The 15,183-nt window shown below is 50.9% G+C and overlaps 1 protein-coding gene across 2 annotated transcripts in view; it reads right to left on the reverse strand.

The window, feature by feature from the left end:
- The window catches only part of SLC23A3 (solute carrier family 23 member 3), a 339,671-nt gene extending 330,262 nt beyond the window's left edge, over positions 1-9,409 (reverse strand). Inside the window, exon 1 of one of the 2 annotated variants that reach the window (XM_085650085.1) lies at positions 9,174-9,306. Coding sequence is in view for 1 of the 2 variants with exons in the window: in XM_085650084.1 (XP_085506210.1) it covers positions 9,174-9,281 (108 nt within the window). In the remaining variant the exon portion in view is untranslated. Of the gene's footprint in view, positions 1-9,173 lie in introns of both variants that reach the window. The other variant, XM_085650084.1, reaches the window with a different exon arrangement.
- Positions 9,410-15,183: the final 5,774 nt, after the last annotated feature.

Genomic DNA, 15,183 nt, shown 5'->3' on the forward strand with positions numbered 1-15,183 from the left:
CTCATGTGCAGGGCAGGAGTTAACACATACATGTACCACCTGCTCTGAGGGCTCATGTGCAGGGCAGGAGTTAACACATACATGTACCACCTGCTCTGAGGGCTCATGTGCAGGGCAGGAGTTAACACACACACTTACCACCTGCTCTGAGGGCTCATGTGCAGGGCAGGAGTTAACATGCACATTTACCACCTGCTCTGAGAGTTCATGTGCAGGGCAGGAGTTAACATGCACACTTACCACCTGCTCTGAGGGCTCATGTGCAGGGCAGGAGTTAACACATACATGTACCACCTGCTCTGAGGGGTCATGTGCAGGGCAGGAGTTAACACACACATTTACCCCCTACTCTGAGGGCTCATGGGAAGGGCAGGGTTTAACACACACACTTGCCTCCTGCTGCTAATAGGGCTAATGTGCAAGGCAGGGTTTAACACACGCACTTACCACCTGCTCTGGGGGTTCATGTGCAGGGCAGGGTTTAACACACACACTTACCACCTGCTCTGACGGCCCAATGGAAGGGCAGGGTTTAACACATGCACTTACCACCTGTTCTGAGGGTTCAAGAGCGGGATAGGGTTTAACACACACACTTACCACCTGCTCCGAGGGCTCATGGGAAGGGAAGGGTTTAACACATGCACTTACTACATGCTCTGAGGGCTTATGTGCAGGGCAGGGTTTAACACACACACTTACCACCAGCTATGAGGACTCATGTGCAGGGCAGGAAATAACACACACACTTACCACCTGCTTTGGGGCTCATGTGCAGAGCAGGGGTGGTTAGAGTGGCTGGTGAGACTGGAGTGTAGTGGAGGAGGTTGCATGGCAGGAGTGCATTACATGCTGCCCCCATGCCTTGACAGAGGGTCGGTGGAACTGCAGAGCAGGTTATGGGACAGTTTTGTCTGCTGCATTTTCCTGCTGGTAAAACCTGGCCTACTGTTCTCGCCCCCAAAAACTCCTGACGTGGAACCGCGAACTCCGTGAGCCGAGCTCCACATGGGAACCCGGCTCCACATACCTTGTAATCGAGACCATTTTGGAGGAGAAACTTTCATAACGTTCATTTTCAACAAGAATATAGAAGATCTTTTGACATAATTCGTTTTTCACAGAGAACACATGAAGCCCATGTACAAGACGAGTTTGGGACACTCAGCTTGATGTCAGAGAAAGTGTTTTATTTCTCCTCCTTCCATGTATACTGCTGTAAGTCAGTAGGGCACAGAAACGCTGTGATTGATGTTCTAGGCACTATGGGTCATATTTATGACAGGGGTTGCATTGCTCTTGCACCAGGCAACGTGTTGCATGCGTGATGCAAGCCCAAAATGCAATTTATCAAGCCACGCATTGCCACCTTGCGTGGCCCTGAGTGGCTTGGTAAATCTGAAGTAACACAATGCAGCGCAAATTACTGCATTGCAGTACTCTGTGCCAGCAATGGTGACCCAGCAGAAGCACCCGGCTAGGCATGACTCTCTCAGCTCTGGCAACCCTGCATAGGCACTAGGCTGGGCATGACTTTCTGCACTGCTGACCCTGCGGAAGCACTACACTAGGCATGACTCTCTCAGCTCTGACGACCCTGTAGAGGCACTAGGCTAGGCATGACTCTCTCAGCTCTGGTCACCCTGCAGAGGCGCTAGGCTAGGCATGACTCTCTCAGCTCTGGCGACGCTGCAGAGGCAATAGGCTAGGCATGACTCTCTCAGCTCTGGCGACCCTACAGATGCGCAAGGCTAGGTATGACTGTCTCAGCTCTGGTCACCCTGCAGAGGCCCTAGGCATGACTCTCTCAGCTCTGGCGACCCTGCGGAGATGCTAGTCAAGGCATGACTCTCTGGGCTCTGGCGACCCCCGCAGAGACGCTAGGCTAGGCACGACTCTCTCAGATCTGGTGACCCAGCAGAGGCGCTCGGCTAGGCATGACTCTCTCAGCTCTGGTGACCCTGCATAGGCACTAGGCTGGGCATGACTCTCTCTGCACTGATGACCCTGTGGAAGCACTACGCTTGGCATGACTCTCTCAGCTCTGGCGACTCTGCAGAGGCGCTAGGCTAGGCATGACTCTCTCAGCTCTGGCGACCCTGCAGAGGCGCAAGGCTAGGTATAACTCTCTCAGTTCTGGTCACCCTGCAGAGGCCCTAGGCATGACTCTCTCAGCTCTGGTGACCCTGCGGAGACGCTAGTCAAGGCATGAATCTCTCGGCTTTGCCAACCCCCGCAGAGACGCTAGGCTGGGCATGACTCTCTCAGCTCTGGTGACCCTGCAGAGGCGCTCGGCTAGGCATTACTTTCTAGGCTATGGCGACAATACAAAGGAGGTAAGCTAGGCATGACTCTCTCAGCTCTGATCACCCTACAGCAGCGTTAGGCTAGGCATGACCCAGCAGAGGCACTCAGCTAGGTATGACTCTCTCAACTCTGGTCACCCTGCAGCGGCGCTAGGCTATGCATGACACTCTCAGCACTAGCGACCCTCCACAGGTGCTAGGCTAGGCATGACTCTCTCGGCTCTGGCGATACTGCAGAGGCGCTAAGCTAAGCATGAATCTCTCAGCTCTGGTCACCCTGCAGAGGTGCTAGGCTAGGCATGACTCTCTCAGCACTAGCGACCCTCCACAGGTGCTAGGCTAGGCATGACTCTCTCGGCTCTGGCGATACTGCATAGGCTGTAAGCTGGGCATGACTTTCTCGGCTCTGGCGACACTGCAAAGGCGGTAGGTTAGGCATGACTCTCCCGACTCTGGTCACCCTGCAGTGGAGCTAGGCTAGGCATGACTTTCTCAGCTCTGGCACCCTGCAGAGGCCCTGGGCATGACTCTCTCAGCTCTGGTGACCCTGCGGAGACGCTAGTCAAGGCATGAATCTCTCAGCTTTGCCAACCCCCGCAGAGACGCTAGGCTGGGCATGACTCTCTCAGCTCTGGTGACCCTGCAGAGGCGCTCGGCTAGGCATTACTTTCTCGGCTATGGCGACAATACAAAGGCGGTAAGGTAGGCATGACTCTCTCAGCTCTGATCACTACAGCAGCATTAGGCTAGGCATGACTCTCTCAGCTCTGACGACCCAGCAGAGGCACTCAGCTAGGTATGACTCTCAACTCTAGGCACCCTGCAGCGGCGCCAGGCTAGGCATGACTTTCTCAGCTCTGGCGACCCTGCAGAGGTGCTAGGCTATGCATGACACTCTCAGCACTAGCGACCCTCCACAGGTGCTAGGCTAGGCATGACTCTCTCGGCTCTGGCGATACTGCAGAAGCGCTAAGCTAAGCATGATTCTCTCAGCTCTGGTCACCCTGCAGAGGTGCTAGGCTAGGCATGACTCTCTCAGCTCTGGCGACCCCGCAGAGGCACTCAGCTAGGTATGACTCTCTCAGCTCTGGTCTCCCTGCAGTGGAGCTAGGCATGACTCTCTCAGCTCTGTCGACCCTGCAGAGGCTCGTGGCTATGCATGACTCTCAGCACTAGCGACCCTACAGAGGTGCTAGGCTAGGCATGGCTCTCTCGGCTCTGGCGATACTGCAGAGGCGCTAGGCTAGGCATGACTCTCTCTGCGCTGGTGACCATGCAGAGGCGCTAGACTGCGCATGACTCCCTCATCTCAGGCGACCCTGCAGAGGCACTAAGCTAGGCATTACTCTCTCAGCTCTGGCCACCTTGCAGAGGCGCTAAGCTAGGCATGACTCTCTCAGCTCTGGTGACCATGCAGAGGTGCTAGGCTAGGCATGACTCTCTACTCTGGCAAACCAGCAAAGATGTTAGGCTAGGCATAACTCCCTCAGCTCTGGCAATACTGCAGAGGCGCAAAGCTAGGCATGACTCTCTCAGCTCTGGCGTCCCTGCAAAGGCGCTAGGCTAGGCATGACTCTCTCGGCTCCGGTGATACTGCGGAGGTAAAAAGCTAGACATGACTCTCTCAGCTCTGGCGTCCCTGCAGAGGCGCTAGGCTAGGCATGACTCTCTCAGATCTGGCGATACTGCAGAAGCGCTAACCTAGGCATGACTCTCTCAGCTCTGGTGACACTGCAGAGGTGGTACGCTAGGCATGACACTCTCAGCACTAGCGAGCCTCCACAGATGCTAGGCTAGGCATGACTCTCTCGGCTCTGGCGATACTGCATAGGCCGTAAGCTGGACATGACTTTCTCGGCTCTGGCGACAGTGCAAAGGCGGTAGGCTAGGCATGACTCTCCCGACTCTGGTGATACTGCAGAGACACTAAGCTAGGCATGACTCTCTTAGCTCTCGCCACCCTGCAGCAGCGCTAGGCTAAGTATGACTTCTCAGCTCTGGCGACCCCGCAGAGGCACTCAGCTAGGTATGACTCTCTCAGCTCTGGTCTCCCTGCAGTAGAGCTAGGCTAGGCATGACTCTCTCAGCTCTGTCAACCCTGCAGAGGCGCGTGGCTATGCATGACTCTCAGCACTAGCGACCCTACAGAGGTGCTAGGCTAGGCATGACTCTCTCGGCTCTGGCGATACTGCAGAGGCGCTAAGCTAAGCATGACTCTCTCAGCTCTGGTCACCCTGCAGAGGTGCTAGACTGGGCATGACTCTCTCAGCTCTGGCGACCCTGCAGAAGCACTAAGCTAGGCATTACTCTCTTAGCTCTGGCCACCCTGCAGTGGCGCTAAGCTAGGCATGACTCTCTCAGCTCTGGTGACCATGCAGAGGCACTAGGCTAGGCATGACTCTCTACTCTGGCAAACCAGCAAAGGCGTTAGGCTAGGCATAACTCCCTCAGCTCTGGCAATACTGCAGAGGCGGAAAGCTAGGCATGACTCTCAGCTCTGGCGTCCCTGCAAAGGCGCTAGGCTAGGCATGACTCTCTCGGCTCTGGCGATACTGCAGAGGTAAAAAGCTAGGCATGACTCTCTCAGCTCGGACTAAGCACCAGATTGGGCAGACGAACTTGGGGAGATCTGTTTTGTAATGGTACATTTTGTACGCCCGCCCACCCCTTTAGATATGTTTTTGTATATCCGATTGCGACAAGGTCTGCGGACCATTTTCCCGAGCTTTCCGCGAGAGCCGGAGGTACTGAAGCCACTGCATCAGATGTTACAGAACGTGAGTCCTGGGCAACTGGTGTCCAGCTTGTACCGAATGATACGAGCAGAGGGCGAAATCCCTCATAGCAAAGCGCGAGTACACTGGACGGCTGACTTAAATAGGGACATCACGGATGAACAATGGCGACACTGTTGCTCCCAAACTGCGGAAATCTTGGCTAGCGCCAGGTTACGTATCATGCACTACAAATTCCTGCAGCGTATGTACTGCACCCTGGCAGAGATGCTCCGTTTTGGCCTGCGAGATTTAGATCGATGTGACAGGTGTGGAGGAGAGGGAGCTGGGTTCCTGCATCTGGCCTGGGAGTGTCCGAGGGTGAGGGAATACTGGGGACTTGTCTTTGAGGCACTCTCTGAGATGACGGACTTGCTGATAGGCTGTGACCCCTTAGTCGCGCTGCTAGGTTACAATAGACAAATCCCAAAAGCACAACGCCGGTTTGTCTTGCTTCCGATGCTATTAGCGAAACGCAGGGTGGGTTGCAGATGGGGCAGGGGGCGGGCCCCTAAATTTAAGGAGTGGTTGGAAGACCTGGTGTACTGTCAGGAATAACTTGCAAGATATGCCGAAACGGTGCCCTGTACCTCTAGACCACGGGATATATGGGGTCCTCTAACGCAATATTTGCTGAATCGGGCTGCCGGGTCCCCTCCGAACGGCCCGATAGTAGTGGGAAACGATGGTGAAGCCTCCCTCTTGTAGCCTACTGCTGTCTTAAAACCTGGAGAAGAGACAGTGCTTTCTCGTCTTGTGGCAACGGGAGGTGGTATAATATAAGAATGGACCTATTTAAGTAGTGGGCAATATAATGTGTACCTAGGACTAACAAATTGACTCACCTGCAGAGCTAGTGTCGAATAAGAAGTACATAGGGGTGTGCTATATAGCTGACTCAGACCTAGATGAACTGAACGTTGTGCCCCGCTGTCCGCACTCGCCCATGCTGCTGGACATTTTAAGAAATAATACCAGTGACTGCGGACATGTCCTATTGCCTTTCTGCTTCTATACTTTTGCATATGGTGCTCTCATACTCTGTATCTGTTGCTCTGTCTCCATATTGCATAAAATGTTTTCTGTATTGAAAATTATAAATATATTTTTTTTTTTTTAAAATGACCCTCTCAGCTCGGGCGTCCCTGCAGAGGCGCTAGGATAGGCACGACTCTCTCAGATCTGGCGATACTGCATAAGCGCTAACCTAGGCATGACTCTCTCAGCTCTGGTGACACTGCAGAGGCGTTAGGCTAGGCATGACTCAGTTCTGGCGACCCTGCAGAGGCGCTAGGCTAGGCATGGCTCTCTCTGCTCTGGAGACCCTGTAGAGGCTCTAGGCTAGGCATGACTCTCTCGGCTCTGTTGACACTGCAGGGGTGGTATGCCTAGCATGAGGCTGGTACTACGCTAAATGGCCTTCTAAAGCACTAGAACAGAGGTCTTCAAACTTGTTGATACCAAGCCCTCCCCCCCCTTGTCAAAATCTTTTAGGCATAAGGACCCCCTCCTGACAAAAACTTCCAGAACTTGGGCCTCCTCTTCATTGACAACTATTGACAATGATAAACGCCCCCAATTCCCACAACAAATAATTTTTACAGTGGGGAAATAATATTAAACAGTGTTTAGCAAAGCAAAGGTCAGTGAGTCACCAAGGACCCCTCCATCGCCAAAACCAACCTCCACGAAGGAATGAAGGCCGTTGCCAAATGGATGAGAAACAGCTGACTGAAGCTGAACTCGGACAAGATGGAGGTCCTCATACTCGGATCCACCCCTTTGGCCTGGGATGACTCCTGGTGGCCGACTGCACTGGGAACAGCTCCAACACCCACCGACCACGCACGCAACCTAGGGGTCATCCTCGACTCCACCCTCTCCATGACTAAGCAGGTCAACACCGTCTCTTCCTCCTGCTTCAACACCCTCCGCATGCTCCGCAAGATCTACAAATGGATCCCCACCAAAACGAGAAGAACGGTCACCCAGGCCTTCGTCAGCAGCAGGCTGGACTACGAAAACGCCCTGAACGCAGGAGCCTCTGCACGCCTGATCCTCGACATCTTCCACCGCAGCCACATCACACCCCCTCCTGAAAGACCTGCACTGGCTCCCCGTCAACAAAAGGATAACCTTCAAGCTCCTCACCCACGCACACAAGGCACTCCACAACACCGGACCAGCGTACCTCAACAGATGACTCAGCTTCTACACCCCCACCCGCCAGCACCGCCCCGCCGACCTCGCCCTCGCTACAGTCCCCTGCATCCGAAGAGCGACCTCTGACGGCAGATCATTCTCCCACCTCGCTGCCAAGACCTGGAACACCCTCCCCATCCACCTACGGGAGGGTGCTCCTGCTGACTTTCAGAAGACTCCTCAAGATCTGGCTTTTCGAGCAGTAGCAGCATTCCCCACCCCCAGCGCCTTGAGACCCTCACGGGTGAGTAGTGCGCTTTATAAATGCAATGATTGATTGATTGACTGATTGAGCGTGGGGACGTGGTCAAAGGTGAAGCTCAAAACAAAGGGCCTAATTTGTGGGGAATTGGTGTAGGGCAGCGCCGCAAGTCTTCTTGCTGTGTTGCCGTACGCCAATGTGAAAGGGCAGGAATTCTCCTTATTTATGAAATACGGTGCATTCCTGTCCTTTCCCCCTGTGTTGGCGCACACATTCTTGCCTAGTGCCAACATAGGCAGGATTGTTTTGTGCAGGAAGGGGCACCTTCCTGCACAAAAACCACCCAGAGCGAGGTTTTCCTCTTTCTATGTGAGCTGCAGAATGCAGCACACATGGAAAGTAGAAATAATGAGGAGAAATTAAAACATTTCTCCCCGTTATTCCTGCTGTGTGGAGGCGTAAGGTTTAGGCGCTGTCCCAGGTTTACATGTTTTTGTAAATCTGGGGTAACGTCAAAATCCATGGGCGTTGCGTTGGAACACCCATCGCAACGCCCATGGAGAGCCTACTTGACACGGAGAAGACAACACAGCGGCGTGCATTGCTTTGTCTCACTCCATATCTATGAGGCCATGCAAAGCCACGCTGGGTGGCGTTGTGTCGCCTCCTGGATATGTTTGAGACGCTTGCGCTGTTGGAGCTTAAATAAAAGTGACCCTCCAGCGGCACAAGCGTCTCATAAATAAGCCCTGAAATATTTTGTTCGTTTTTTAGAACTTTCACAATTAGGTAGCTACATATAAAATAATGGGTAGCTTAAATGAAAAATACATTTTAAAAAGATGTTACTTAGTGGGAAATGCACTGTAGTACATTATGAAACCTGTATTAGTTCATGCACTGCAGAGGTCTGTGTGTAACCAGAGAGACACAGAATTACATTTGGTTGGTGCAATGGAGAATGGTGACTTGTGTAATTGTATGTGCTACGAGGTCACAGCCTGTGACAGAAAGCACTGTGAATGCGCAAGTCATTATTTTATAATATTTTAGGATAAAATGAAACTTCCAAAATGTAGATTTTAGTGATACCAGTACATAAGTAATGCAATTTTCTTTTTTGCATGACTGTCCCCTCCACCCTCTTCAGGGGTACTAAGCGTTGTGTAAATACAGCTACAATTAAAAGCACACAGCCCAGGTATTAACTCTTACTACTACTATTGGAAGAAAAAAAAATCTTTTCAATCCCAAAGCTTGGGGTGATGACCGCTCCCAAGCCCCCTTTACATTTGCAGATTAACTCATAGCGGTATTTGCATTTCATTCAGCCAAGCAGGCACCCTGGCGTGAGGGATTGGTTTACCGCCTTCCCGGCCTCTTTGTTTCACAGCACAGAAGGCTCAGTTAACTTCAGCAGAAGCATTTTCAGATAGTCGTCTTTTTCAAAAAGGAAAAGCACATTTTGGATTCCAGGCGAGGCCTGGAAATGTGCGGCCCCCTTTCCATGATTCCAGGGCCCCCCTTGGGGTCACGCCCCACAGATTGAAGACCTCGGCACTAGACTGACACTGAGTTCGTCCTCGTGGTCTGTCGCCTGATATCCCACTCTCTCAGCCCCAACCCCATGGACCTTACAAAAGCCCCAGCGTATCCTGCTGTTCTTCCTCTGAGCCCAGCAGCCCTTACCTGGAGAGCAAAGAGGCCACTCAGTCCCCAAGGGGGGTCCTTGTGCACAGGGTAAGAAGGGGTGCAGGGGACCCCAGCGGCAGGTGCCCAGCAGTAGCCAGCCTTCATGGTGTCACTGGGCGCGGCCCGGGCATGCACGCTGTCTCTTCCCTGGTGCAGCGGGCATCACCCCATGCAGCGCCGCTGCCAGTAAGGAGACCCGGCTGGCGCAGAAGAGCAGAGACAGTGCCGGTGCTAAGCACAGTCCCGTCTGATCTTTTGACCTCTGGCTGCACCTTACATAAGATGCCTTCGGCCAGTTAGCCATTAACCCCGGTGTTCCGGATGCCTTCACACAGGTTGTCCAGTAACTGGCTTTCTTTACGCGCCTCTCCTGCGCCCGCCAGGTGGGCTGACAAGAACAAGGGGGCTGAGAACCCACTGGCATTTGGGGCCGGGGCACGGGCAGGAGAGAGCACAAACCTGAAAAACATTCGACCTTGCGTGTTGCGTCCTTGCACTGTCACGCAATACTGTTCCTTAACACATCGGTTCTTGGAATGAAATGAGCACACGTTTACTTCGGGGAATTCTCTGGTGCCTTGGAACAGGTGAAGCAGCTGAAATCAAAAGGCCCGGCGTTGCTCCTCAGCCCCGTAGCCTTGTGGGTAGATGTGTCAGAAGCTGATCGGCTCCTACTTGCTTATCAGAATGTACTTTTTGGTTTGGCTTCCGAAGGAGGGGTTTTGGTAACTGACATCAAGGAAGAAGCCGGTCCTGGGGGCTTGTATTCCGATTCAGGGGGCACCTGGCCTGGCAGTTCGGGCTGGACTGTTCCTATTGGAGCAGGACCAAGGCTGATTTGCATATGGGCGGGTCTAATCTGAGGTGGCACGATGAGCACAAAAACGATGCAGTGGGATACTGTAACTACCAGTTGTGAGAAGGTGGCCTGATATATGCTGTCCACTAGTTCTAGTGGGCACCTTGTATCAGTCCAAACAACCCCTTATGGTGAATGGTTAAAGACAACCTTTATTGAAAGCTATCCTAGTGGTAGCTATGGAGAGCAGCCTTCAGGCTAAGTCTTGAAGGAATGTAAAGCAGTTTATAATCTCTTGAATGAACAAATGAAAGGACAACCACACCAGGTACATATATATAAAATATATGTATTTAAGATAAAGACACCCCCTCTAGTCTCTTTATGAGACTGGAGTTCGAAGTACTTAATTAACAAGTTAGCAATCAACAGTAATAGCACAAATATTCTCTTGGGCCCTAGGGGCGTACAAAACCATATACCAAAAAAGTGGTATAAGAACCACGACTGGGATAGACACAAGGCCTAGAGCCTGTAGAATCGCTGGGACCCCAAGGAACCACCCAAGGTAGTGACACAGGGGACCCACGGGGACTGTATGCAGTGTGTGAACACAACCACGGGTTCCCGTTAGCTTCTATGGGCAATGTCGCGGTTGGAAATTTAAAGATTAGGGACACTTAGAATCGAGTCAGGACCAAACCCTTTTGGACTTAGGAAGTTCTAGGGCTAGCACCCACGGGAGCACCGGAGTACTCGAGTTACCTCACCCAGGGAAGTCGGGTGCATAGGTGTCTTTTGGTGTCGGGTCGCGTCGACGATTGCAATGGAAGCCTGCAAAGAACTGCTGCTGCCGTGAAGAGGAGAAGTGTCCAAAGAGATCCAAGCCTGGATCTAGGATGGAAGGAACCTGAAAGCAGAGGGGACAGAGTCTGGGTCACTAGCCAGTGACCGAGGGCAGGATGGACCAATGCCCACAGATGTCGGGTGCTTCAGGTGAGTTGACGGGTGTCTTGACTCTTCAGCCACGAGGTCCAGGAGGCGTTGACGAAGTCCACGAGCCGGATTCGAGCTGTCTCACAAAGTCTGTCAAGTGCTGCGGTGTCGGCGACCAGATTGGACCCAACAAGCCTTGGCAACGGCAAGTCTCGTGGAAAGAGAAGAAGCACGTCGGTGCAGACCAGCAAGGTCTGAGGGACTCACCCAGCGAGGGTAAGTCAGGGCACGTCTGGAGCAACCAGGGAAGTCCAAGCAGAAGAGGAGTTGCCTTCAAGGGGACCCACTAGCCAATGGACTAGCGATTGCGAAGTAGCCTCGAGCGGTTGCACTTGAACCTGGCCCACAGGTCACTCGTGGAGTGGAGCCCAGAGATCTTCGGTGCAGTCTGTGCTCAAGGCTAGGGCTACTCAGAGCCCAAAGCAGAACTTCAGGAATTCACAAGAAGTTGATGTACCAGCAATAGTACACGGTGTCCAGGGGTCACGGTTCCTCGTCACCCACGATAGCCACAGGCCTCAGCTTTGCTGTGGACTCAGGGTAGCCTCGGGGAAGTCAGGAAATCCACCTCTGGTGATGCAGAGACTTCGGCGTCCAATGGGAACTTCAGGAATTGCAGACCCGACAGTTGCTTCTGTGGTGCCTGCCAAGCAGGGGAGTCACTCCTTGAACCCAAGGGAGATTTCTTCCGTCTTCTATTCGAAATAGAAAGTCGAAGGTTCAGGATATACAGTGCAGAGTTTCGTCCAGGGTAATCTAAAGTCTCAAGGACTGGGTTCCCATACTTATACTAAGTTTTGGGGTTGGACATACTCTAGGGACCCACCTATGGGAGGGTTTGGAAAGAGGGGTGGTTACACCTATTTCCTTTGTCCAGTTTCGCGCCAGAGCAGGGGCAGGTAGCCCCTGCAACCGGTTTGAACTGGACTATGCACAGAGACACCAAATGTGCCCCCAGTGCAGGACTTCAAAGCACACAGAGAGTGCTCCCGCCCAGCCCCAATACCCATATGCCTGTCTGGGAGGTGGGTACAACTCCCTGTGACAGGAAACCTATTGTCCAGGCCTCCCCTTCTGGAGTTTCGGTCAACAGCAGGAGGCCAGACCCGTGTCTGTGGCTGCAGCATCCATTTTGTGATGCCAGGGCTCTGTTAAGTTTCTACCGGATAACCCAGTACTGCCATGTCTCTCCTTCTAGAATTGTGGGATCATACTCCCACACCAGTTACTGGTGTGGGGGTATGATTCCAAGGTGTTTGAAACCAAACACGACATGTTCCCGTGCAGCTAGTCCAAAGTTAGCATTTACCGTTTGGCTATAATGCACTTAAGAGTATAAGGTCAGGCTGCACCACTGACAACCCTGGAGAAGAGATTCCGAAGGCTGCAGAGGGGCTCAGCTCATGCTTGGGCACCCTCTCACATATAACCAAGCACCCTGCCTTCAGGATTGATAAGGCCTGCCATAGGGGTGACTGATAGGTTTGAATGTCCAGTGATAGGTGAGGTATAGTGTACCTATACCTCAGTAAGGGGTTCATGCACCACCATACCCAGGCTGCAGTAGCAGACCTGTGGTGTCATTTTGGGTGGCTTTCCAGGGGTGGCATAATACATGCTTCAGCCCCTGGTAGGCCTCTGGGGTACCTATGCCCTGGGTACATAGTATACCATATACTAGGGACTCACAAGGGTACCTCAGGATCCTTATATAAGTCCGAAAAAAAAGAATAGAATTGTGTTTTGATATCCTCATCAGAGGTATACGATATCCCAGATTTAGAAACTGAACTAATATAATTCCTTGCCCGGTCTGATCTAATTTTCCAGGCAAGAAGTTTCCCGGCGCCCTCCCCATACTCAAAATGGGCGATCTTGCTAGCTTCCCATCTTTGTGATAATCTGGAATTAAGGACAGACTCCAGGTCCCCCTTCAGGGTCCGTAGAGTCTCTTGTGCACCCTCTGTGCTCTCTCGATTGCCCAGATCAATAACTGCTTGGGTTGCTTTGATTTTACTTTCGATATCCGCGATGTCTGCCTTGTACCTTTTTGACCTATAGGAGGAGATACTTGTTATATGCCCCCTCAAATAGGCCTTAAAAGCTTCCCATATAATAGTGGTTGAAGCAGTTAGGGCATTTCTAGCTAAAAATAATTTAGTTTCTGACTGGAGGTCCACTAATACCTCTTCCTGCATAAGTAGAGTGCGGTCCATTGACCATGTCCTCTCCACTGGGGGTGCCGGTTTATTGATGACTAGGCTGATCGCAGAATGGTCAGAGAGGTGAGACGGAAGATAGAAAATATCCTCTACCCAGCTTTTTATTGATTGACTCACTAAAATAAAGTCAATCCTAGACTTATGCCCGTATTTGTAGTTGCAAAAAGAGTACTCTCTTTTAGTCCCTGCTTTTATCCTCCATATATCTAAGAAACCCAATTGTTTCATAAAGTCGGTAAGGCATGTTCTAGTTTTGTGAGATGTATGTGGCCTGTACTGGGAGGTCTTGTCTAACAGGGGGTTCAAGATCAGGTTAAAATCACCTGCCAAAATAACCGGGCTAGAAAACGCTATTAAAGCAGATGCCATGCCATTGAAAGATAAAGGGTCGTCCTGATTTGGACCATAGTAGCCAGCAATTGTTAATCTTACATCCTTTACTTGACACTCTGCTATGGCCCATCTTATATAAGGAAGAGGGACACCATGACTCCGCTAAAGTTCTGTCCTTGTTAAACAATATAAACCTTCCTGGGTTAAATCCAGATCAACAAACGAAAATAGATGCACCTATTACATATGATGAGGTATATAGGGCTATAATGATCTCAAAGAAAGGGAAAGCAGTTGGGCCGGATGGTTTACCCTCGGAAATATATATATGCTTGGCAAAAGAGATCACCCCTTTCCTAACTACCTTGTTTAATGAAATTTTACAAGATGGTATTCCTCTTCCTCCCTCGTGGAATAAAGCGACAATATCACTAATATTGAAGCCTGGGATATCAGCTTCAAATTGCGAATCTTACAGGCCAATCTCAATTTTGAACACCGATTACAAGATCTTCGTTTCCATCATGGCCAATAGATTGGGAGGAGTCGTAGGTGCTCTATTACATCTAGACCAAAAGGGTTTTGTCAAGGGCCGTCACCTGTCTGATTTAACCTATGATTTCATTGGAGCCATTGATATGGCTTCAGCACGGTCTCTTCCTTTGGCGGGAATGACATTGGACGCGGAGAAGGCCTTCGACAGGGTCAATTGGCTGTTCATGTCGGAGGTCTAGCTAGGCGATAAATTTAGACGAGTTATCTCTCTTGTATACTGCAATCCATCGGCGAATATCATGGTTAACGGCTCCCTCACAAAATCTCTTGCGATAACAAGGGGTACGCGTCAGGGATGCCCTCTTTCCCCTTTATTATTTAATTTATATATTGAACCCTTTGCACAGATGTTGCGAGATGACATTAGGGTGTCTCTATTTAAATGCGGGGAGTGGGAAAGGAAAGTGGCACTATATGCCGATGACATCCTTATTCTGACAGACAACTTGAATATGGCATTCCCAGCTGTTATCGAACTAGCCCAGAAATTTGGATCTGTCTCAGGCTATAAGATAAACACCTTGAAGACGGAAATTATGGCCTGGAATATGTATGTAGACTCTCATCTTCCTTCCTTAAAAACCGATATAAGATATCTAGGTGTCCATATCCTACATGAAATTGATAAGATTCCCTCTCACAATTTATCATTAATTATAAAAGAAATCAGAAAACTATTGAAAAATTGGGCCAACTTACCTCTGTCAATGTTGGGTCGGGTTAATCTGATCAAAATGTCAATTTTACCAAGGTTTACTTTTCTTTTTGATTGTATCCCCTTATTTTTTGAGAGTGCTTCTCTAGCAAAAATACAGAGTGAGCTTAACACCTTCATTTGGGCTTCTAGAGGGTCCAGGATCGCTTGGAAGAAAATAAGAAGACGTAGAGAGAAGGGCGGCCTGGCAGCCCCAGACCTGCAAATATATGCTTGGGCCTTCCAATTCGCCCATTCACGGATGCTACTAAAGGTTCCAACAAGTAGTGCTATGGGTTTGATGTTCCTGTCCATGCTAAGAGTGAGTGGCTTTTCCGAAGATGGCTTTCTATTTAAATATGGAGATCCCAAGATTTAAAAAAAAGTTAGATTAAAGGTTTTATGGGG

The sequence above is a fragment of the Triturus cristatus genome, chromosome 3_2 (genome assembly GCF_964204655.1).
Source record: "Triturus cristatus chromosome 3_2, aTriCri1.1, whole genome shotgun sequence".
Classification (NCBI taxonomy): Eukaryota; Metazoa; Chordata; class Amphibia; order Caudata; family Salamandridae; genus Triturus; species Triturus cristatus.